The following is a 26,335-nucleotide window of genomic DNA, read 5'->3' on the forward strand; positions in this document are numbered from 1 at the left end:
ACAGACGAGCGAGACACGTAAGCTCGTAATGCCCTAACTGGGCAAAGGAGGCCAGCGTCTCTTTCCTCGTCAGGGACCGGTAGGGCTGACAGGGAGATAACCTGCGCCCTAAACGGTGTGTTGAGGGATTTCGGAACATAACCGTGCTTAGGTTTGAGTATAACTTTTGAGTCATTAGGCCCAAACTCCATGCACGTCGTAATTCCCCTATGCGCTTCACTGAAGCGAGAGCCAGCAGAAACACAGTCTTTAAAGACAGATGTTTCAAATCAATTGACTGTAAAGGCTCGAATGGCGCACCTTTCATGGCTTCCAGAACCGTAGAAAGGTCCCATACGGGGACTGAGGGAGGTCTGGGAGGATTCAGTCTCTTAGCCCCTCTAAGGAAGCGGATGACTAAATCGTTCCTTCCTATTGACTGACCAAGTGTTGTTCCTGAGAACGCTGCTATAGCCGCCACATAAACTTTGAGCGTGGAAGGGGCCCTGCCCTTATCCAACAGCTCTTGTAGGAAGGAAAGCACCTCCGTCACTCCACAGTCTGTGGGTGACACGCCACGGGCTGTGCACCAGCCCGAAAACACTGACCATTTCGAGGAGTAGAGCCGTCTCGTAGACGGAGCTCTAGCCTGTGTGATCGTGTTTAATACTCCTTTAGGGAGTCCAACATGTACCCGTTGATGGCCCAGACATGAAGGGATCACAATTCCGGGTGAGGATGCCAGATCGAGCCGTGGGCCTGTGAGAGGAGGTCTCTCCTCACTGGTACTGGCCACGGGGCAGTTACTTGCTAACTGCATCACGACTGGGAACCAAGGTTGGTTTTCCCAGAACGGTGCTACCAGCAATACTGAGCATCCTTCTTCCCTGATCCGCTCTATCACCTGAGGCAGGAGAGAGACGGGGGGAAAAGCATAGAGCGGGCGGCGGGGCCACACATGAGCCAGCGCGTCCCTGCTCTTGGAGAAAAATTCCGGACAGTGAGCGTTTTCTTGAGACGCGAACAGGTCTACTTCCGCTCTGCCGAATTTCTTCCACAGCAGTTGGACTGTCTGTGGGTGTAGAGACCATTCGCCTGCCGGAACATTGTTCCTGGACAGTCTGTCTGGTCCTATATTCAGGAGCCCTGGCACGTGCGCTGCTCTGAGCGAGCGCAGGTTGCGCTGAGCCCATACCAGGAGGCGTTCTGCTAGCCTGTACAGGTTCCTGGACCTGAGGCCGCCCTGGCGATTATGTAGGACACCACAGACATGTTGTCCGATCGGACCAGGACGTGGCGTCCTTTTATTTGGGGACAAAAACGCGTTGTTTACTGCCAGCATTTCGAGGCAGTTTATGTGCAGGAGCTTCTCCCGTTCCGACCACAGGCCGAAGAACGGTCTGCCCTCGAGCAGCGCTCCCCATCCCGAGGTGGACGCGTCCGTGGACACCACTTTCACCCTCGAGGAAGTCCCCAGGCTTACACCTGATTGGTACCAGTCGTTCGCTCTCCAAGGTTTCAGAGCTGTGACGCACTTCTGATTGACCCTGAGGCGAAGCAAACCGGATGCCCACGCTCGCCGTGGGACTCGCGCTTTCAGCCAAAACTGCAGCGGGCGCATGCTGGCCCAGGCCCAGCTGGAGCACTGATGATGCTGAGGCCATGAGACCCAGCATCTTCTGAAATTTCTTGAGCGGGACAGACGCGCCGCAGCGGAACGAGTTCGCTGTGCGTTGAATGTCTACCGCGCGCTGTGGTGATAGTCGCGCTATCATGGACAGCGAGTCCAATTCTGTGCCCAGGAAAGATATCTTCTGACTGGGTGACAGAGAGCTCTTCGCCCAATTGACACTGAGACCCAAATTCTCGAGATTGCGCTAGAATCAGCCAATCGTCCAAATAGTTCAGTACTCGCATGCCTCTCATTCTGAGGGGTGCGAGTGCCGCATCCATGCACTTCGTAAACATACGGGGTGCCAGGGATAAGCCGAACGTCAGGACTGTGTACTGATATGCCTGGCCCTCGAAGGCGAATCTCAAATATCGCCTGTGACGTGACGCTATCTGTATTTGAAAATATGCGTCTTTCAGATCTATTGACACAAACCAATCTCCTTGGCGAATCTGCACGAGGATTTGTCTGGTCGTGAGCATCCTGAACTGTCGCTTCACAAGCACTCTGTTCAGTTGCCTTAGATCTAGTATGGGTCTGAGACCCCCGTCTTTTTTCGGTACCAGGAAGTATCTGCTGTATAGCCCTCCTTCGCTCTGAACTTGAGAGAGAGAGGCTCTATGGCCCCTTTGCTCAATAGTTTCGCCACTTCGGCTCGAAGTAAATGTGCTACTTCTGCTTTTACCGTGGTCTCGACGCGCGCTGCATAGCGGCGAGGGCGTCGGCGAAACTGTAGCGAATAGCCTCTTTTTATAATGTCCAGCACCCACTTCGAAACCCCGGGCAGCTTTGCCCATGCGTCTGCATGAATAGCTAGGGGTTGAATACGAAGCGCGCTCCGCTCGCTCAGCGATGGAGAAGCTTCGGCGTGCTGCAACACAAGCGTCGCGCTCGTGACATTTGAGGCATGGGGCGCGCTGATAACAGCGGGCAGATTGCCCGCGCTCGACTCCTCTGCAGTGGTCAACCGCGAGGGGGAGGGCTGGGCGGTTCCCGTAGGAACTATCATGTCTATGTGTGGATGTGGGCGCGGGACAGCGGGCACATTTATCACACCGAAAGCATCGTTCGCTTGAGTGAAGCGAATGCACGTTGGTTTCGTTTTTACAGAAACCGTGAGACATGCATAACGTGGTGTTAGTGGGCACTGGGTAGTGGGCACATTCACCATGTTTGAAGCGCAACCGATCTGAGTCGATTTTATGTGCGCGAGCCCTGTGTGACAGGCTGTGCTTGTGTGTAGAGATGGGCACTGGGCAGTGGGCATTCTTACTACACATGAGACACCATCGGCCGTGGCCGGGACACCAGAAAATACACTCTTTTGGGGATTTATCTGGGTAGCCGTGAAAACGGCATTTGTGTGCAGGCAAGCGGGTGACAGAACTGGCTTGTTGGCTGCAGAAAACACTGGAACAGTCACATTACTGGAACTGGACGAGCGAATAACTTTGGTGTGAGTCCGGCCGCAGCGGGACTTGAACACCGTTGTTTTCCTAGACGTGCTAGGACGACTTCGGGGCCTCGGGCTTTACCGCAATCCTAGGTCGCGGACCACGCACGGCGGGGCGGCGGCCGGATGAGCGGGAGCGCGGTCTCGCGCTTCGGGCCTGGCGGCGCTGCGAAGTGGCGGCAGTGGACGGTGGCTGGGGCTGTGAGTTCTGTGCAGACGGTTTCGCACGGCCTGCTGCAGAGCTGGAGCGCTTCGGGAGGAACTGCTTCATAGCCTGTGACGCTTTCTGTACCTCTGCGAATCTCTCTGCAAAATCCTTGACGGAGGATCCAAAGAGGCCCGTGGCGGAAAGCGGGGCGTCGAGGAACGCGGTGCGCTCGGACTCGGCCATTTCCGAGAGCGTCAGCCAAAGATGTCTCTCGGTCACAGTGAGAGAGGCCATATTCCGTCCAATGGCCTGCGCTGCAGACTTAGTAGCACGGAGAGCGAGGTCCGTGGCACTCCTTAAGTCCGGCACGCAGATCGCGTCAGGTCCTTCCTCATCCAGCTTACGGAGGAGATCGGCCTGGAAGATCTGTAGCGTAGCCATGGTGTGCAGCGCTGACGCAGCTTGCCCGGCGGCGGAGAAAGCGCGGCGGAGCAGGCTTGACGTCGTGCGGCAAGCTTTAGAGGGTAGGGCCAGCTTAGCGCGCCGTCCAGAGGAGGGCGGACATAAGTGGGCCGCTATCGCCTCTTCGACCGGCGGCAGCGAAAGGTATCCCCTGTTCTTGGCATCGTCAACTGCAGAGAATGCCAAAGAAACAGCAGGACGCACTCTAGCTGAATAGGGGGCGTTCCAAGACTTAGCGACTTCTTCGTGTAGCTCAGGAAGAAAGGGCGCTGGTCTGGACGCAGGCGAAGCGCGTTCCCCAGGCAGGAAAAAGCCATCCAGCCGGTTGTGAGCGGGCTGCTCGGGCGAAGACCACTCGAGGTCGAGCAGGGGGCGCGGGATCCTCAGAGCCCGCCCAATCCTCACTGCCTGACGCCAGGATAGAGCAGGAATCATCCTCTCCCAGCAGGGCTTCCTTGTCAGCGATGTCGACGGAAGCGGCGGCAGACAGCGGCCGCTGTCCGTCAGGAAGAGAGGCTGACGAAGCCGGGGAAGCAAGCGGGCGAACCGGCGAGCTTTGGCGGCTGGGGGAAGGTTCCGGGACCCGCTGGGCACGGCGCTTTTTACGGCGCGACACCGCTGCGGGCGGGGGAGCAGTCTCAGAGAAGAAGGCCAGGCGAGTCCTCAGAGTCGCCATAGTCATCAGCTCGCAGTGAGGGCAGCCGCCGTCAGCGAGCGCGAGAACTGCATGTTCCTCACCCAGGCAGGAAACGCAAACCATGTGGCGGTCCCCGTCGCTGAGTGTGGCTCTGCACGAGCCGCAGGAAGGCATCTTGAAAAAGACGCTAGCTCTTTTAGAATGTGTGTCGCGGCGGCAACACACACACACAAACAGAGTACAAAGTAATGGAAAGGATATGAGCGCCGGAAAGCGCAGCAGGAAGGCAGGAAGGCGGCGCGGCCAGCGACTTCAGTGACTCGTCCCGCTGAAGGTGCTCTCTCTCAGACGGCGCGGCTTCTTCTCCAGCTCCAGCGATGCGTGTGCTTCGCTTGAAGGATGAAAAATCAGATAATAGCTGCCTGCGAGCGGTATTTATAGGCCTAGACCACGCCCATTTCGGCGGGACGTGACGCAGCGGGCGCGGCCAGGCCTCGCTCGATAGGCTGCTGCAGTTGCCGCAGAGCAGCCAATAGGCGCGCGAGCTGCCTCGCCTATGTCTGCATGCTGCCGCAACGCGTTTTGCATTATTACAAAATTAAGGATAATTTTTGGCTTCAATATCTCGCGGAAAAAGGATTTTCCCCTAGCGTAAGATATCTTACGCAATACGAGAGACCTCTCGTAAGAGAACCTCCGCTTCACTACTGCTCATGCGACGCTCCTGCTTGACGCTCACGCGCTGCTCCTGCTCGCGGTGTGAATGCACTCACTGAACATGCACGGCGAAAAAAATTGAGATGGGTCTGTCTGCGGACTGCAAGAGAGGGGAGTAACAGGAAGTGGGCGTAACTTGAAGTGGGCGTAACTTGAAGTTGTCCAAATCACACAGAACCACACGATATGTCAAACTCAAAATGAGATGTTGTCGGCAAGATGCCAGCTCGTATAGAGACATTTAGTAATGTCGTAAGTTTAACATTTAAACCACATTATTAGATTACCCTTTGACTTTATGAATACACATAAATGACAGCTTGGCAATATATTAAAGGTTTTTATTAAATATTATTTCAAAAAAAAATTTAAGCACATGTAGTCAGAGGTACAGAAAAATAATAATAATTCAGCAAATAAGGAAATTGTTTTATTTATTTTAATCATGTTTGTTAAAAGTATGTTGAATGATGTTAGTTCATTTGTGCAACCATGTATTTGCTATAATGATGAAAATATTTGAAAACCAGTTAAAATCAAGTAGCCTAATGATGCAATCCTTAAATCTTAACTTTTGAGTGTATGCAGAATTAAATGGATGTAAAATTATCATGTCACATGTGATATTTTATTTAATGTGACAGAAAAAAAAAGACAGTAACACCAGTGACACACAATGAATTACCAATGACATACATAAGACCAAAGATCATTATTCTTCAATAATAATAATAGTAATATAATCATAAAGTTTTTATTTTATTTTATTTTTTTAGCACAATTCACACCCACACCCATATCCGAATGCTCCACGTGAAACTTCGGTCTTCCGATCTTTTACCATCGTGTCATTTCTCAATTGATTTTGATTAATATGCGTGAGGGAGAGAGCCACAGTTTGAAGACGCGCGCGCGCGCGACCGGGCTCTCTCTCTCTCTCTGCTCGTTCCTATCGCAAGCACAGCAGTCATCTATTCATGGGTTTTTCTAAAATATTAGAAAAAGTGGTGTCCGCTCAACTGGGCTCTTTCTTGCAACAAAATGATATCTATGAAAAGTTTCAGTCTGGATTCAGACCGCATCATAGCACTGAAACTGCGCTCGTTAAAATCACAAATGATTTACTTTTAGCTTCTGACCAAGGCTGTATCTCAATACTAGTTTTACTTGATCTTAGTGCTGCGTTCGATACTATAGATCATACATTACTCTTAGATCGACTACAAAATTATACTGGTGTTCAAGGACAAGCACTAAGCTGGTTCAAATCATACCTATCTGACCGCTACCATTTTGTCTATTTAAATGGAGAAAAATTGATCATAACTCCAGTAAACTATGGAGTGCCGCAGGGATCTGTGTTAGGCCCTCTGTTATTTTCAATATATATGATGCCACTTGGAAATATTATAAGGAAACATGGAATTAGTTTCCATTGTTATGCTGATGACACTCAAATATATATTTCATCACGGCCGGATGAAAACGCTAAATTTTCCAAATTGACAGAGTGTGTTAAAGATATAAAAGATTGGATGACGCGTAATTTTCTTTTATTAAATCCAGACAAGACAGAGGTAATACTTATCGGTTCAAAAAACCGCCCACAAAACATCGCACAATACAACTTTAACATCATAGGATGTCCTGTTACTTTATCCTCTACAGTAAAAGACCTGGGTGTTATACTCGATTGCAACCTGTCTTTTGAAAATCATATTTCATATGTTACAAAAACAGCCTTTTTCCACCTTAGAAACATTGCTAAGCTACGTAATATGCTATCAGTTTCTGATGCAGAAAAGTTAGTTCATGCATTCATGACCTCGAGACTGGATTACTGTAATGCTTTATTAGCTGGTTGTCCTGCATCCTCAATAAACAAGCTACAGTTAGTCCAAAATGCCGCCGCTAGAGTTCTTACGAGATCAAGAAAATATGATCATATAACACCGATTTTATCATCACTGCATTGGTTACCTATAAAGCTCCGTATTAATTATAAGATATTGCTACTGACTTACAAAGCCCTAAACGGCTTAGCTCCAGTCTATTTAACGGATCTTCTATCACCCTATAATCCATCGCGCTCTTTAAGATCACTAAATTCAAGGCTTTTGGTCATACCTAGGATATCCAGAACCACCAAAGGAGGGAGAGCATTTTCACATTTGGCTCCAAAACTCTGGAATAGTCTTCCTGATACTGTTCGTTGCTCAGACTCGCTCTCCCAGTTTAAAACTAGATTAAAGTCGCATCTCTTCAGCCAGGCATTCTTATAATCCTACAGTTCAAACTACAATCCGGCCTCTAGCTCATAAATGCCAGAGGAGAACTGGCCCCCGACTGAGCCTGGGTTCTCCCAAGGTTTTTTTTCTCCATTAGGTCACCTGATGGAGTTTTAGGACACCATTAGGTCACTTGATGGAGTTTTTCGGTTCCTTGCCACTGTTGCCTTTGGCTTGCTCAGTTGGGGATATTTTGGGGATATTTAATTTAATTTTATCAATCAATAAATTCCTCTTGAAAAAAACTTTGTTGTATTATTTTAATTTAATACTGTGAAACTGCTTTGATACAATCTGTATTGTGAAAAGCGCTATACAAATAAACTTGACTTGACTTGACTTGACTTCATCAGGTCCCTTTCCACAGGTGTATAAAATCAAGCACCTAGATTATGAATGCAGACTGCATTGTGCTTGATTAATACACCTGTGGAAAGGGACCTGATGAAATCCATGAATATCATTTACCGATCAAATAGGCTTTGGCGAGACAAAAAATCGCTTGTGAGAGAGACGCGTGAGTGACAGAGAGACGGAGGGAGAGCAGGGAAAGGAACTGCAGGAAAAAAAAAATTATAACGAAACACAATATTTTGCGGCCGGTGTTGATTCTGTGGCGCACCGCCACGAATTAGTCTATGTGTGGGAAACACTGTTTGTTCTGTTTATGTTAAACTCGTGCGAGAGCGATTCAAAAGCATTCAGAACTGTCTGTTTGCTCTTATCGCTCTCGCGGTACTTTTGGCGCTTTTCCACTGCATGGTACGGCTCGGTTCGGCTCGGTACGGTTCGACTCGGCGCGGAGCGGTTCGGCTCGCTTCGCTTTTCCATTGCGTGGTACAACTCGACTCGGTACGGCACGGTTCGGTTCGCTTTAGCTCGGTTGTTTTTCCACTGCAGTTAGTACCGCTTCAAAGTGGGTGGGTCTGATCGTTATCCGATTGTTAAGTCTGACGTCACACGTCACGTTTAGCCTTTTCCGGGTCCAAGCGCTCCTCTCGTCCAGAAATAACAATGGTGGAACCTGTAAATTTATTTACGATCACGTCCTTCTTAGTGAGGCACCCTTGGCGGTCAAAAAGGGTTTAAATTCCTTTAACACCAACAGAGTGGTTAGTGTAGCTCATCACTCAGGTGGCATAATTAAGGGTAGAGTCCAGGCATCAATGAAAAAGAAGATTTACGAGGTTGAAGTGAGTTAGCTCGGGACACGGGACACAGCACTGCGGCATTGTAAAAACACTCAATAATAACCAAAACACTAGCGAAAGCGGTAGGTAGGTAGAGAGGACCTGGACTTTGGACCCGGAAAGAGTATTATCGGAGAGTGGTTACGTCACGACTTAACAACCGAATAGTTGCAGTCTCTAATGCCATGACATCATCATATTAAAAGCCGTGTTTTCCCATCCGCTCCTCGGCAACCAACGAGAGGAACGTCTGCACCTCGTCCACTGACCACGATTCAGCCATTTCTTTTTTTGAAGTTTATACTCTTTTTTTTTGCAGCAAATACTTTTAAAACAGGCGCTACAGCATTGGCTGTTGTCTACTGGCTATTTAAATCTAGCGGGTTTAGTGTCTCGTGTCGTAAATACAATGACGCTGGTAGTGATGATTCTGTCTGACCAATCAGTGATCTGCAGTGTTTTCACGTCACATTTTAGTATCGGTACGGTACGCTTGGAACCTCAACAGAGGTGGTACCATTTAAAGCGAGCCGAAGCGAGCCGTACCGTACCATGCAGTGGAAATGCACCATAAGTGAGCCGTACCGAACCGAGCCGTACCATACCATGCAGTGGAAAAGCGCCAAAGTGTGCCGTACCGAAACGAGCCGTACCGTACCATGCAGTGGAAAAGCGCCATTTGATATCATACACCGACCTGTGCAGCGCAGCTTTAAGTCGAAAAAACCAGTGAGCAGCTTGAAGTGGACGTAACTTGAAATGACGTAACTTGAAGGGGCGTAACTTGAAGTGGGCGTAACTTGAAATTACGTAATTTGAAGGGGCGTAACTTGAAGTCTTGCAGGATGCAGACAGATTCTATTGAAAAAATTAGCACTGCTCACGCGCCGCTCGCGGTCTGAAACGGCCGTAATTCACAAGGTTTCCTACATGTGCGTTCTGTGTGCATTGTGTGATGCTGATGTTGCGCGATGTTATTAAAGGGATAGTTCACTTTGAAATTAAATGTTGGTATTTTTTGTGACGTATGCGCAGACTGGTGCATAGATATATACACTAGATGTCGCCTTGTCATCGCCAAGGCGACATCCAGTCTGCGCACACGTCACACAGCAGGATGCGCGCGCGCCCTCAGATCACTTGGACGTGGCAGTGTTCAAGAGGTAAAAACTATATAAATACTGTTCGTTTTCTCACACAAAGCGCTCGTTTCGTGTCTTAGGCCATCAATGTGTACTTACGATGGGGAATTGTTTAATTTGGACAATGGGGAATTGTTTAATTTGGACTTCTCTGTGCATGCTCTTTGATATAGTGACCATAGACCTGCATTATATGACTGACAGACAAGAACGGTTTGACCTAAAAATATCAAAATTGAAACTACTGCGGAAAAAAAGACACCTACATCTTGGATGCCCTTGAGGTAAGCTAAAACATACCAAAATTTTATTTCAAAGTGAACTATCCCTTTAATGCGGCACCCGAGAGCATTTGAATCGGCATATGTCAGACTGAAAATCAAGTGAAAATCGGCCAATTCTGGTAACTAGCCGATCAATCAGTTCATCTCTAAAAGATTAGCATTAAAAGTATAATGTTCAGATAGGCTATGCAACAAATGATTGTAATGTCAGTATAAATGGAAGACACTAGTTAGTTAGTGTTATGTTGTTCGACAGTGTTAATCGACTCATAAGTGGTTCTATCTGTTAGTCCCTGGTTCTTTAAGGGGCGGGGTTTTAGCGGGGTCAAGTGACTAGAGCGAGTGGAGAGCTGAGAGCGGGAAGACAGAGTGAGTTAACAGCAGAGACAGCACGTTGTATCTCTCCCTTCATGTTGTACAGCGTGGGTTACGGCCATAACAGTAACCCTGCAGTTCCTGAATAAAGCCTTAGAAGGAGGAAGAATCCGTCTGTTTACTTTTTAGTAGCGAAACGCTACATTTGGTGTCAGAAGTGACGGACTTTAACGCACGAGCTGAGCATTCGCCGCCGAGATGGACTACGGGGTGCGGCCGAAAGTGAAGCAAGAGATGCAGGAGACAGTAAGGGGGAAAAGCGAGTGCTTGTGGACACACGGGCCGGCGGCAGATCCGCGCTGGGTTTCGAGCGAGGCGGCTAGGATGAGAGAGGCTATCATGTTACAAGCTGCTGAAGCTGGCTTCGCGCCTCCCTTTTCCCCGCACAGTGAGTTTGCACATCAGCAGAAAGGCACCGACGTGACAGCGCATGTGCAGCGCGGCAAGACACACTCTCGTGATGACGTGAAGACGCGGGATGTAAACAAACATGCCGGCACCCAGGCCTGCAGCGAATACATCAGAGATCCAGACATTAAATGGCTCGCTATTAAAATCATAAAGCCTTGCAGTTAGCGCTGTGCCTGACTGATGATGCGGCTGCCTGTCTGTTGTTGTTGAGTCCTGCAGAAAGAAATGATTATAATGCATTGGTTGGGGCTCTTCATAGGCGGTTTGGACATTGTAGCCAGCCTGTCCTTTTAAGGACAGAATTTAATAACAGACGTAGAAGACAAGGTGAACCCCTCCGTATTTTGGTCAATGACATTGAACGCTTATGTAAACGCGCCTATGCTGAAATGCAGATTTATCCAGGCACTCAGCCCAAGAGAGCTCCGTGTACAAACACAGCTAGCTCACCCGACCACACCGAGTGAAGCGCTGGAACTGGCTATTGAAAGGGAGATGCTGGGGACTGAAATGGATGCAGTTGAAGTTACTCCAATAGTGAGGGCCACGGAAATGACTGAATTGTGTCCCAGTACACCCACGTGGGTGGATAATTATGCAAATGCTGCAACGATGCGCCCGAGCCGCTCCACCTCAGAGCCCCGTTCACGCCGCCGACCTTCAGTTTGCTGGGGCTGTGGCCAGCCAGGCCATCTGATCAGACATTGCCCTAGGATCGGTCAAATGCAGGGAAACGCCCAGGGGCCCGTGTAGACAGGGGGACACGGGCCCGTGATAATATTTCCCATACCTCGCCCCAAGCTGAGGATGAGGAGCAGCGGGTGGAGAAAGGGGTTAAACTGCAACCTGCAGAGACTGTTATGGTAGTGGGCTGGTCTTATGTTGGAAATTTTTGCCACATACCCATTGTAGTGGCGGGAGTCGCTTGCACAGCCCTTGTTGACACTGGATCGAATGCAACCCTTGTTCGTCCTGACCTGGTCCCAGTGGGGACAACTTTGGAATCGACGTCTGCTCGTCTGAAAACTGTGACTGGTGATTTTGCGCCAATAAAAGGGAAAGGTCTCTTCCTGTTTGACATAGGGGGTCTGTCCGTGTCATTCCAGGCGTGGGTGGCTAAAGTACAGGACCCATGCATCCTGGGACTGGATTTCTTGAGGGCCATTGGCTGTGTGCTGGACCTATGTAGAGACTCACTTACCCTCCCTGATGGACGTTCGGTGCAACTGACCCATCCTACTCCAAACTTGACCCAGGTTTCCCTATCTGTGTATTCAGCAGACACATCCAGGCATGCCCTTGGCGCAGAATGCCCAGCCTCACTCAGTGAAATCGCCTGCCATTAGTTCAAATTGTCACACACACTACGGCCCCGATTGTGACGCCACATCCCCTCCCCCCATCTTTCCGTCAGCACGGAATGGCTATTGTGTGAACAATGGGCTGTGCGATGACGAGAGAGTGACTCGGATCTCGGCTGTGAGAGACATTTGGTCCAAAAACTGTGAGGGCTTAAGTAAGCAACAAAAAGAGTGCTTGTGGGAAGTCATGGAGGACTTCATCGACATTTTTGCTCTCAATGAGAAGGAAGTGGGCCTAACCCACTTGATGCACCATGTTATTGACACTGCAGATGCCCGCCCGATAAGAGTAAGGCCACGTCGTCTCCCCCTGCCCGACAGGAAGCGGCGGATAAGGAATTGGAAGAAATGCTGCAGGCGGGTATAGTTGAGCCCTCAGAGAGCCCATGGGCTTCAGCAGTAGTCATGGTACCACGGAAAAACAGTTCCAGATGGCGGTTCTGCATTGACTATAGGCAGCTCAACAAAGTCACGAAAAAGGATTCATATCCCCTGCCTAGAGTGGACGAGTCCCCTGACTTGGTAGCTGGTTCATCATGGTTCTCAACCCTTGATTTGAGGAGCGGCAACTGGCAAGTGCCATTGTCCCCTGAGTCTGCTCCCAAAACCGCGTTCCGCACAAATAGAGGCCTCTGGCAGTTCAAGGTCCTTCCGTTCGGACTCTGCAACGCTCCTGCCACGTTCGAACGGCTCATGGACAAAGTGTTGGCAGGAGTGCCTCGCCATGAATGCCTTATATACCTGGATGATCTCTTAGTCCATGGTGATTCGTTTGAGGTAGCACTCGATTCCCTCCGACGGGTGCTGGGAAGAGTGGCAGCAGCAGGCCTGAAACTGCATCCAGATAAATGCCACTTTATGAGGCGGGAGGTTGAGTTCCTTGGACACAAGTTAGGGAGGGAGGGCATAGGCACCCTGGAGGACAAAATACACACCATTAGAGACTGGCCAATCCCTACAGACCTGAGACAACTGAAGAGTTTCCTGGGACTCGCCTCTTACTATAGGAGGTTTGTAAGGGGGTTTTCATGCATAGGGGCACCGCTCTTCCGCCTCCAGCAGAAAGACCATGTTTTCGTCTGGACTGACGAGTGCCAGAAGGCATTCGATACCCTACGGCAAGCATTGATTGAAGCTCCAGTCCTTGTTCCACCTGACAGCTCACTGCCTTTTGTGTTAGAGACGGACGCAAGCAACGTCGGCATGGGGGCAGTGTTATCGCAGAACAGACCAGATGGGGAGAAGGTGGTGGCATACTTTAGCAGGGTCTTTAACAAGTGTGAGAAACGCTATTGTGTAACCAGACGTGAGCTCCTTGCAGTGGTAATGGCAGTGAGACACTTCAAATACTACCTGTGCGGCACACCATTCACGATAAGGACAGACCATGCTGCTCTTCAATGGTTGATGTCCTTCAAAGAGCCTGAAGGTCAAGTGGCCCGATGGCTGGAAGAACTCCAGTCATACGACTTTGCAGTAGTTCATAGACCCGGGTCTAACCACGCCAATGCCGATGCTTTGTCTCATCGCCCCTGTGCCGCCGAGGGCTGCCGTCACTGTGAGAAGAGAGAGACGCAGGAGAGGGAACTGTGTCTGGGAAACGAGCCAGCACAGCCTGCATATGGAGCATTGAGGGTGTTTGATACACCAGAGTGGAAGTTGGAGCAGGAGCAAGATGAGGATCTGAGGCCTGTTCTACGTTGGGGGGATATTACGGGCTGCTCGTTGGGCACAAAGGGACTGTGGTCCAAATTTAACACACTGAGGCTAAGTGAGGGAGTGCTCCAGCGAGCATGGAAGGAGCCTGCCACTGGGGAGGACAGATGGCAAGTAATAGTGCCCAAAACGCTGAGGGAAGCAGTGTTAACCGCTTGTCATGGGAGTACGGGGTCCGGCCATTTCGGGGTGTCCAAAACGCTCCGCCGCCTTCGCCAGAGGTTCTACTGGGGCCAGCATAGAAGGGAAGTGGAGGATTTCTGCCGCAGATGTGATGCCTGTGCAGCTTATAAGGGCCCTCTCGATCAGTCTCATGCCAAACTTCAACAGCAGGCTGTAGGAGCACCAATGGAAAGAGTAGCTGTGGACATCATGGGCCCCTTCCCTGTCACTGAAAGAGGTAACCGGTTCGTCCTCACTGCCATGGACTACTTCACAAAGTGGCCTGAGGCCTATGCAATACCGAACCAGGAAGCAGAGACGGTGTCTGATGCACTGGTGGAGGGGATGTTCATCAGGTTCGGTGTGGCGGAGGTCATTCATAGTGATCAGGGGAGAAATTTTGAATCCAAGCTGTTTGCAGCCCTGTGTGAACGGCTTGGCACGGAAAAAACTCGCACAACGCCCCTGCACCCCCAAAGCGATGGCCTGGTTGAAAGATTTAATAGGACCTTGGGTCAACAGCTAGCTATCCTTACAGCTGACCATCAGCGGGATTGGGACACTCACCTCCATTTCATTCTCATGGCCTACAGATCTGCGGTACAGGACTCCACACTGTGTACCCCTGCTTTGCTTATGCTGGAGCGTGAGCTTCGGACCCCCCCAGAGTTGTTGTTCGGACAGCCCCCGGACATGCCGGGTATACCTGCCGGACCAGAGTATGCAAGGAGGTTGCAGGATCGAATGGAGACAGCCCATGTGTTTGCCAGGGGTCAGTTGGAAAAGGCTGGCATGAGACAGAAAAGGAACTATGATGTTAGGAGCAAGGGAAGAGACTTCCAGGCTGGCGAGTCAGTTTGGGTGTACAGCCCGAGGAAGAAAAGAGGACGCTCCCCGAAGCTTGATTGCCACTGGGTGGGCCCCTGCTTGGTTCTAGAGAAGGTGGGAGAGGTAGTGTATAAGGGTGCAGATGCCGCCTAGAGGCAGGAAGGTAGCCTTGCATAGAGACAGGCTGGCCCCGTACAGAGGTAACTTGGCTGTCTCTTTTGAAAAGAGAAAGACCACCCCCCCCTGCCTCACAAAACAACATTGACCCCACATCCGTGCCCCACACCCCAGTGGCTCCTGAATCCTCCGCCCTAAACACCCCACATGCGGCCACTTCCCATGGACTTTCCACTGATCCCCATGTCCCAACCCCTCATCCCCTTGCAAGCTTAGACATTCAACCTGAGATGCGGCCAAGGAGGCAGAGACGTCGGCCTGGGCACCTTAAAGACTTTGTTTGCCCCCTCGTGGACGAGGGTTCTTCTTATTAAAGGGGGGGCAGTGTAATGTCAGTATAAATGGAAGACACTAGTTAGTTAGTGTTATGTTGTTCGACAGTGTTAATCGACTCATAAGTGGTTCTATCTGTTAGTCCCTGGTTCTTTAAGGGGCGGGGTTTTAACGGGGTCAAGTGACTAGAGCGAGTGGAGAGCTGAGAGCGGGAAGACAGAGTGAGTTAACAGCAGAGACAGCATGTTATATATCTCTCCCTTCATGTTGTACGGCGTGGGTTACGGCCATAACAGTAACCCTGCAGTTCCTGAATAAAGCCTTAGAAGGAGGAAGAATCCGTCTGTTTACTTTTTAGTAGCGAAACGCTACATTATTATAATGTTTTTTCATAACAATACTCATATTAACAAATATTTATTTTTTAACGTTTTTTAACTTTTTTTCCGCTGCAGCCCCCCTGGTGCCCCCCACTTTGAAAACCCCTGCTCTATTCAACATGCTGAATAGAGAGCCTAAGTCCCTCCCCTCCGCTTCCGGCTCATGGGACCTTATTTCGGAAAAAATATGTATGGTAGTCAATGGCGAGAGACAACTTATATATTTTTTCCGTCTGAACTGTGCCCTGAATTACACATATGATGTTTGTCAATTTAAAAGATAATTATAAAAGTCAAGAAAGTCGCAGTTTGTCATAAAACAGAAGAGTAACATTTAGTTTTATGTGAAAATCGCTCAATGAATTACATCTCTCGTCTCGCACTATGTACGTCACCAACAGTCTGTGTGCAGTCTGGTACAAAACAATCAGGCATGACGGCGTAACGTTACGATTATAACGTAAGACTATAGAAAAAATGACAACTCGCGCCGATGTGAGAAACACACCGCAAAAACTAGCTCTTCAGACACTCACCGATGGCCGATCGTCGGCCATGCTGTGGTAAGATGTTATCTGTCAAACATCAGTCATCCTTATTCTTGCAACTTTGTCTATTACATAAATACTTAAAGCTGCAGTCCGCAGTTTTTCCTCTTTGTCGTCATCTCTGTTCGAAATCTGCAGTGGCAGTTATTCGCGGAATTATCAACTTTACGTGTGTTGTGCCTCGGCATGGCACAGCGCGGATGAATCCAATGTTTTGAGGAGAATGTGCGCTGTCAGTCACCGCGCTGGTGGTGTGGATACTGGCATTCGGATTCACGGATTCTACTTTTTGGAAGTATGACCAACATAAGAATTTTCACCGGAAAATGTCATCTGAACAAGTGAGTACCATCCACTTTTGTTCTGACCAACTAAGGGAAAAAAAGCATTGCAGTAAATCGCGCTGATTAAATCTAACGATCGCTTATAATATCACGTCAAACCGTGCAAATTTTGTTCTCAAATTGTTAATGTTAACAACATCAGCATTGCTTGACTACATTTAATGCCCTTCCAATATTATCCTTGTTTTCGCATGGGCCCGGTGGCAGTCTTTTTTTTTTTTTTACTGTAGCCACTCCGAAGTCTTTTGCATATTACAACGGGTGAATCTCCACTGTTGTCACTGGTGATTGTCGTTTGAACCTTTCAGGATCCGCCATCAAATTGATAAGTTTAATTATATTAAGTGTTGTGAGAAAAGGCTATAAATCTCCACCTCCAACATCCTTACACGCAATATAGCCTACTAACCAGGACACCTTCTTTATGTGTACAGATGTGATGTAGCATACTGACGCAAAAACATGCTCGAATTTACCAGTACCACTGGAATTAAAAACATTATTACAAGCTTACCGTTTTGAATCGAGTTAAGGCAAGCAAATAGTTTTGAACACTGGCTGGTACTTGCTCAAAAATGTATTTTGGATAATTTTAACCCAAAAAAGTTACGGACTGCTGCTTTAAAATTAATAATAGTAGTTAGTCTTTTATTGGCCTGTTTAGCTGAGCACTTCATGGAAAAAACTAAACAAAATTAATAAAAGAACACATTGCACAGACACTTTATATTTGATTAGTTGATTGCATTTGATAGATTTTTACTTTCAATAAAAAATGCATGTTTGGCCTGAGTTTTTGTTGCGTTTCCACTGTTAATTTTTTTAGTCTATGGTTCTGACCAGAGCCGTTGAAAAACAAGTTAAGATTTTTCTAATCTAAAGATTTTTTTCTTATTTTTCCTGATGGAAAGGCCCCCAATAGTGAAAGCCAGAAAATAATTACAGGCTTTACTTCGGCGGATGGAGCTGAGACGCGAGGAAAAGAAACAAGGATGCAGAAATTAGAAATGAAAAGCACTCATTTTTTATTTGGAATAAAAAGTATTTTTCACACAAAAGAAAAACTTTATTTCTTAGACATTGGTTTGAGTCTGATATATTATTAGTTTGTCAGTTGAATTCTGATGATCAGTTTTTAAGTATTACTGAATTTAAGTGTCATATTTCTGTTAAAGAATATTGTATTGTCATGAATTCTATTTCTTGCTAAACTGTATCTCTATTCAGAAATCAGGGCACTTGGTTTAACACTATAGGAAGTAAAGTCTCCAAACATTTGTTTTTAGATCAACTTGATTTAATTAATTAATGATAAATGTCGATAAAAGAACCAATCGATTAGATCTCTTTTTTGTTAATATCTCTTCTCCTCCGTCTAAATTTGTTTAGGTTAATATGTTTCCCTCATTTGAGTGGGGACATTTTTGCGGAGTTCTTAGTCGGTATTGTGTAACAAATAAAACCAAGGAAGTGTCATTTAAAATGTCTCACAGAATATAACCTGTGAAAGACACATTAGAGCGTTTTCATCTGGATATTGATTACAATGGCTGTTTTTGTAATTGTGAAAGAGAGTCTATATTGTGCACTTATTTTTTAAAAGGCCATGTTCATTTTTCTTTTGGCATGAGATCTGTGTTAAAATGAACTGCAATCTAGTCTTAAATTTGTCATCTGTTTTACTTAATTCAAATGAATATGACTTATCCCCAAAAAATATTATCGATTTGGTTTTGTTATTAGGAAAATTTTATAATTATCAAACTAAATGGAGTAACTCAAAACCCAATTTTACTCATTTTAAAACAGCCTTTAAAATGTATTTAGAATCTGTTAAGTAAAAATAAATAAATAATCTCTGCTAAATGAATTTAACATTTTTGTGATGCCCTTTATTTTCAAGTTTACTTTTTTTTTTTTTTTGCTTCTTTTTATTTAAATTATTGTTGTGTTTCAATTTATACTTACAAAATGTGTAAAAGAAATGGACGATGCACCTTCACTTCTTTCCGCTTGTTTCCTGTACAGAACACAAGGATGTTGCGCATGCGCGGTCAACACAAAATCAAAATGAAGAAATAGCCTACTCTCGGAGACCAGACAACTCGGTGTTCCCGAGTAAATATTTGTTTAAAATGGACGAACCGTTCATGACAGACCCATCACTACTGGAAAAGTGTCAGAGCATCAAGGAGCTCCTGTGTCATATTTTTTATGATCTTGGGATAGAAAACCAGAATAAGTTTAAAAGCAAATTGTGCGATCGGAAGAAAAAACCGCACGTCGAAATATTTACAGTCGACAAAGTTATAGACTCTGCAGATCTCGCCGATTTAATGGTGAAAACTTTCACATTGAAGGACGCGGTTCCTGTAACACTCGAAATATTAGAGGCTATTGGCTGTAATCAACAAGCAGTGGAGCTCAGACAACGCACAAGAGACGGTAAGTAAAACTATTGTAAATCATAAATGCGAAACTAAATTTAGATGTTTCGTTTCAGACTTTCTATCTGAAGTTTTCTTATTGTGGAAAAAGCTTTTTATGTCATTGACCCGATTTTAGCAATAACAAAGATAACTGATGGATCCTTTATGGTAGGCTAATATGCTATGGTACAACTACAGTGCAATGCAAATAGTAAATATGAGATAAAGTGAGAAGTAATAGTAAATCGTTTAGTCAATAAAATAATCAAACAGTATACAGCAAATAAAATAGTAATGAATAGTATAATTATATAATATCATAAGAAGGCTACAATAATATATTGATAATAGCATATAGTTTATGTATAATAGACTCACTCCCGAATTTATTTATTTTTACAGTCAGACAATTGACCCTTCGCTAAGCCCCGCCCTTCTTAGTTACTGTTGCTACGCCTGACAAGCTTTCGCGCCTGGCACGTCTATTACAGTAATGCACCGGTGTCAGACATAGGCCTTTATCTCATTTCCTGGTTTCGGAACGTTAGTACACACAACACCCTTTAAAAATATTAAATTACTCAATGCCTGAATGCCACATATTAAACACTTTACAACTGACAATCTAAGTACTGTAAATCCCTGTGAATTAAGTGTTTTGTAATAAAACTGGCTAAAACAGCATGACAAAATGAACTTAGCCTACTATCAAATAAATGGAAAGAGAGTGTGTAACATTTGTTTTCTTTATTATTATAATTTTTTTGCAATTATTTCTAAAAGCTGAAGTAATCTTTCCTCTCTCTCTCTCTCTCTGGCCTCCTGTTCTTGTCTCTCCTCATGCTCTCGTCGCTCTTTCTTTTCTTTCCTCCCTTTCATTAGCCACTCTCCACTCTACAAGAGCACAGTATGTTCATCAGCCCCTGCGAAATCAACACAGAATTTAACATTAGTGATGAACCATGGTCAATCTATATTATTATGTTAATATTAATGTTACATGGACAAGTTGAGGTACACAGTAGCTACGTAGCCAACACATATTACATATCAACACTGGTAAAGGAGAAAATAAAATCGTTGTAAAATAAAAAATAAAAGTTTTGTAACTATCTCATTTAACTGAGAAACAACGTCGTTGTTTAAATAAAACAGTGTTAGCTAGCTGACAGGCATTAGCTCGTTCTGTTCTGTAATAATGATGATAAAATTGTACCCTCGATTTACATTATTTAAACTTTTAACAAGTCAATCGTTTACTTATATGATGTTAAACAAATACAATTTAACCACAAAGAAACAAAAAGTTGTTTTGTAAAGTACTTACACTTGAAAACAGCCGCGTCTCCGTTTTCCCATAGACAGTATATAAACTGGACACACTGACCCCATAGGTTTCAACGGAGAAAAGTGAAGCAAATTAGAAGCACTCACTTCCTGATGGCTGAGCGTACTGCGCAGACTCACACTGAGCTTGATGACGTAGATGTGACGTGAGCAGCCTGCCTGACAGTTGTAAGTCTTCTAGTAGCTGTGCCAAGCGAAATCTGAATCATTCCCTTCCGAATCTTGCAGAGACGGAGAGTGCGAGTAGGAGCTGTCCATGAGCTAGGAGCTTTATGATTCTCTATGGGCTTCTCCCTTGACTTTATCGGACTTTATGCCTCCACGTCCCCCGATTGACTGCGAGCTTCTCCTCCTGTCTATACGGTAATTTCCAGAGAGTCGCGTGGTTATGACACAATCGTTTGCCTACTTTTACAAAAACTGCTTCTACGGGGCCATAACGTAAGATACAAGGTAATGGAGCCTTTTATACATAGTCGTATTTCTTTAGAAATAAATAATGGACAAATGGAGTCTTTAAACGCCTAAAGATGTAAAGTTATTCGCTGTCAAAGTGACGCCAAAATGAATGGGAGTCAATGGAATGCTAACAGCAGGTGATGGCTTCTTAGCCAATGGCGGCCCCCGGGGGTGGTACGGAATTCGAGCGCTGGATTGACCCCCTGCGTTTTCCCCATTTTCAGCATTTTCAAATATAACGACGACAACTCCTCTCCCGTGGCATCATGGGATAGTAAAGTGTCCATCGTATGCGCACTTCAGAATCTCGCCGGATGTAGTAGGTCATCCGGGTACTTTTCGCCTACTGTTTTTCGAATTCTATGATTTCGGACATACTACTCTGCTCGCGTACTATTTTTCGCATACTATATAGTAGGGAAGTATTCAATTTCGGACGCAGCTATGGTGAATGCAGTAACCGGAAGACACAGTACACCGCTTCGCGGCTACTTTCGGCGTTCTATTGTGTTGCAATAAAGGCCTATTCCCAAGGAGATGATTAGTAATTTTTGGCGAACATGTGAAATATCTGAGAGAGCAAGACAAAAGGGACTGCTGTATGCATTCGAGGGATATATCCACAACATAATATGCAACCGATTAGAGAATAATTGAATCAAAATTGAAGCTATAGGTCCTAGCGCAAGCAGCAGCCGCCTTGTACGCTGACCATTCAAATGGGAAACACACAAATTGAGGAACAGCTATGTGCATGCACAGCAGGGTGAGTGAAATTTGAAAATAATATAATAATTTTAAATCAAACAGCTTATCCATAAATCTTGTGGAATAAACACAAGACATTAGCCTGACCACTTTGCAATGATAACATTCTCCCGCTTATATTTTTAGCGCGCCAGGCTACTGCTCACACGTCGTGGAGCAAACGTAACGTTAGGTGTTTTTGTTAATCCTGTGTCATCCCGGTATTTCTCCCCTTGGGTTTTAGGTTTCGGGAAGGAAAAAAATTCCACCCCCTGTCCAAACTTTTAGGATACCGGGTATCAGATTTGCACATTCCATACGCACAACGCTTCAGCAAGTTTCCCTCGCTCGAAAGCTTGCCAGACCTCCCGCGCCTAGTTACAGTTGCTAAGCCACGATTGTCCTGTGGCGGTTTTTGGGCGTGGCTTAGCGAAGGGTCAATTAGCTGAGGTAACCCGTAACGTGACGGCTAACAAACAGCAGACAAACGGCTAATGATGACTAATGACCACTGCAGCGGGAATCCACCTGTCACTCAAAAGTGGACACTCTTAATTATGCAGAAATTTAAGGCTTAATATAATTTAAACGGATGAGTTATAAAAAAAATCACCCCCCTCACAGTTGTCATGAAGGGCAAAATTAGCTGTATAGACCAAAGCCACTTTTTGCTCCAGGCTGTAAACATGTTTTTTTTCTGCTGTAATGTTGGGCATTTTAACATGGAGGAGATGCAGATTTGACTCACTTTTGCAGCCAGCCTCAAGCGGCCAGTTGATGAATTGCCATTTAATTCACTTCCGTGTTGGTTTCAAGAGAGAGACAGGGAGGTGGCCGCTTGATAATACTATAATAATAGCAATAGAATATGAAATATCAATTACAGAATATAGACAATAAAAAATAAGTTAAATAGTGATTATGAATAGTACAATAATTTAACAGCATAACCATAATAGATTGATAATCACAAGTAGTATAATATTATATTAACAATAGGCTAATAATAATAAGAACAGCAAATACAATGTAATATCAATTGCAGAATAATATAGACCATATGAAAAAAATATGGAACATTATAATATTGATCATTAAACTGACATTTAACAAAAAGAGATTTGTGTCATTTTATTTTATGTAGGTCTAAATACAGTGAAGAGAATGTATATAAAATAAACGATTCAGTCAAACGTTCAGTCAAACATACAGCAGGCAACGTTAAAGTTAGATAGCCTAAATATATAAAGTTATGAAACTTCACTTTGCCCTCAGCCAAAACGATTTGCCTGGGAACAAATTATAGATAAATGAGACCAAAGATCGCGCCCGTTAAATATACACAAGATGAATTATCTCTCATGTTATCTCACAACTCCGAAATGTCAGATCAAATTTTTAAATAGGCGCTATCTTTATAAATAAACCACAGACTTGATCTTTAAACAACTACAATTCTCTGAAAATAAAAATAGTAAATGAAATAGTGACTACCTACCGAAACGAGTACTTGTCAAAAAAAGTGATCTCAATAATTCTTTCAAGAAGAGAAAACAGCCTGTCCATCCTCTCCCTACTCTCCAGTGCTCTCCTCGCCTCTGCAGTCCCATGTCTTCTCTAATCAAGTCCAAAAACTCGTCCTCTCTGTCTCGCCTTCTTCGTGGTGCTGGTGCTGATGCTGGTGTTGCCCCTGGCTCCTCCTCTTCTTGGTCACACACTGCTGAACTCGGCCCTGGTCTGTCCTCAGGGATTGAGGCAATGAGGACAGGGGGGTTGGTGCAATGCCTCTGTCCCAACACCTCATCCATGAGGACAAACCAGGGCCAAGTTTCAGCAGTGGGTTTCCCACTCACACCCTCTCCTGTCCCAGGACACGTGCAATCCTAAGGCAGAGCAAATTAACAATGGCTTGTTAACAACAACAGCACAATACATTTCAGCAAAGATGTGTGTATTAATTTTCATATATATATATATATATATATAGGCCTATATAAAATATATAAAAATGGGTCTGGGGAATGTAACTCCCATACAGGCACTAATAATATATATATTTATATTTATATATTTATATTATTTTGTGCCTGAATGGGAGTTACGTTCCCCAGACCCATTTTTCCCTGAATTGTTCTAAAAAAAAGCAGAAAAGGGTACTTAACATGGGGTGCAATCTTAAGTGCATTGTTAACGCATCATGTTAAAAATATGACACATCAAGACATGCAAAATATACTTAATATTTCTGTATACTCAAATTTGGTTAAAAACACATAGCTTGCATGACAGCACTACAAAAACACATCAAAAACACATCAAAAACACATAAAAGTGAAACCCCATTGCATTATCTAGCCTACTGCTTTTATTATTGTTTTAGGCTTTATAGGGTGAGTGATATTTCTTATAATTCACAAGTGAGATAGACTAGTGCAAATATTACAAATAGATCACCAGCTGGAGAACACTGACCACTTCAGAGCATAGAGGCACCTGGTAGACAGGGCCCTAGCCTTAGTGATTGTGTTCAGGGCCTTCTCAGGGAGGTCCCTGGGTACCCATTGAGGGGCCACACATGGAGGGCCCATAAATCGGGTCGCGGATACCATATCGTCCCGTTCGCCTGCGTGAGGAGATCTTTCCTCAGCGGGACAGGCCAGGGAACTTTGCCCGTCATCTGAACCAGCTCTGGAAACCACGGCCTGGATTTCCAGATGGGGGCCACTAGGAGGACTGGGCATCCGCTCTCCCTGACCCGTTTGATGACCTGGGGGATTATTGAAACGGGGGAAACGCATAAAGGGGGCGGCTGGGCCAGTGATGGGCCAACGCGTCCCTGTTCTTCGAGAAGAACACTGCGCAGTGAGTGTTGGTTTTCGAGGCGAAAAGGTCGACTTCGGCCTCTCCGAACACACTCCTTATCAGACGCACCGTCTGAGGGTTTCACGAGGGTCCTCGTGAAAGCATATCCGCACCCAGATTCCGAATGCTAGGGATATGTGCTGCCCTCAGAGAGCTCAGATTGGCTTGCGCCCAGAAGAGGAGGTCTCTCGCTATGGTGTACAGGTTGCCCTACCTGACACCACCCTGGCGATTTATGTATGCCACCACTGACGCGTTGTCCGTGCGGACTAAGACGTGGTGTCCTTTGAGGTTTGACCAAAATGCTTTGAGGGCCAAACAAACTGCTTTCATTTCCAGGCAGTTGATATGTAAGCTCTGCTCCGTGCTCGACCAGAGGCCGGAGGCAGGCTTGCCCTCGTGCAGCGCTCCCCAACCTAGGTTGGAAGCATCTGTGAAAACCACTTTCCTCCCGGAAGTCACACCCATGGTCATGCCCTCGTGGTACCAGTCCTGAGCCTGCGAGGTAATCAGGGTCTGTAAACAACCGTGATTCACCATGATGCGCAGGCTGGCTGACTGCCATGCATTGGCTGGTACACGGCGTTTGAGCCAGTGCTGCAGTGGGCGCATGCGCAGTAATCCCATACGGAGTACTGAAGATGCGGCTGCCATGAGACCGAGAAGTTTCTGAAACTTCTTAGGGGTGTGCGCTCGCCTGCCTTGAAGGAGGCTGCCAGCTGCTGTATAGAGTCATAGTTGTAGAATCAATAACTGTGCCCAGAAAGATCACACTCTGGCTGGGGTTCAGTTTGCTCTTGGAAAAGTTAATTTTGAGACCCAGGCATTCCAAATGGCTGAGAATCAAAGCTCTGTGTGTCAAAAGTTCGGTTCTCGACTGTGCCAGGACCAACCAGTCGTGGAGATAATTTAGCATGTGCACTCCCTGATGCCTCAGAGGAGAAAGCGTCATGTCCATGCACTTCGTAAACGTACGGGGTGCTAGGGACAGACCGAACGGCAGAACGGTGTACTGATAAGCCTGCACCTCGAAGGCGAATCTCAAGAATGGCCTGTGACGAGGGGCTATCTGAATGTGAAAGTATGCATCTTTCAGATCCACCGTAAAAAAACAATCCCCCGGGTGAACTTGCGTGAGGATATGTTTGGTAGTTAACATTTTGAATGGCCGTCTCATGAGAGCCCTGTTAAAATGTCTCAAATCTAGTATGGGTCTGATGCTGCCGTCTTTTTTCGGAACTAGAAAAAAGCGGCTGTAAAACCCTGAGTGTTTTAGCGTGGGGGGGACTAATTCTATCGCCCCTTTTGCTAACAGATTTTGTATTTTGGAGCGAAGCACGTGACACACGCTGCTTCTCACCAAAGTCTCGACAACCGCCTGAAACTTTGGGGGTCTGCGAGCGAATTGGAGCGAGTAGCCTCACTTTATTGTGTTTATAACCCAACTCGACACACCGGGGATGGCTTGCCAGGCCAGGGCTTGTGTGGCTAGGGTTTGACACATCCCAGATAGCAAAAATCATCTGGCCCAGACACTTCGTAAGTTCTGGGCCAGATCCGCGCAACGGACTCGGGCCGGTGTCTTTTGGCACAACGGGCCAACACCGGCACGGATCCGTTTTTTTCTCATCTGGACCAGAACTGGAACAGCTCCGGATTCCTTTATGGCGATTTGGCCCAATTGTGGGCCAGATCTGGTCCAGCTCTGTTTTGGATCTGGTCTAGAATCATGCCGGATCAGGGCCAGCTCATTTTGTTTACAGTACACAAACACACTCGCTCGCTCTAAGTAGTATACATATCTAGAATTTCATGAATCTTCTCATTTACATGATCTAATCTTATGGTGTTATGCCACTGATATTTTTTCTGTTTTTAACACAAAATGCTTAGGCAATAAAAAGTTGAATTACTGTACTTTTTTACACTAAAATACCACCTGAT

At 46.1% G+C, this 26,335-nt stretch overlaps 2 protein-coding genes across 2 annotated transcripts in view; both read left to right on the plus strand.

Moving 5' to 3' along the window:
• LOC309501370 (uncharacterized protein) overlaps window positions 1-26,335 on the plus strand; it is a 220,324-nt gene that overhangs the window by 87,163 nt on the left and 106,826 nt on the right. The window lies entirely within an intron of this gene.
• Window positions 18,670-26,335, plus strand: part of LOC309501540 (caspase a-like) — a 105,427-nt gene continuing 97,761 nt past the window's right edge. The window contains exon 1 of the mRNA XM_082173718.1: window positions 18,670-18,992. Coding sequence (XP_082029844.1) covers window positions 18,683-18,992 — 310 coding nt within the window. The 5' untranslated portion in view covers window positions 18,670-18,682. The remainder of the gene's footprint in view (window positions 18,993-26,335) is intronic.

Source organism: Leuciscus leuciscus, assembly GCF_965113295.1.
Source record: "Leuciscus leuciscus genome assembly, chromosome: 6".
Classification (NCBI taxonomy): domain Eukaryota; kingdom Metazoa; phylum Chordata; class Actinopteri; order Cypriniformes; family Leuciscidae; genus Leuciscus; species Leuciscus leuciscus.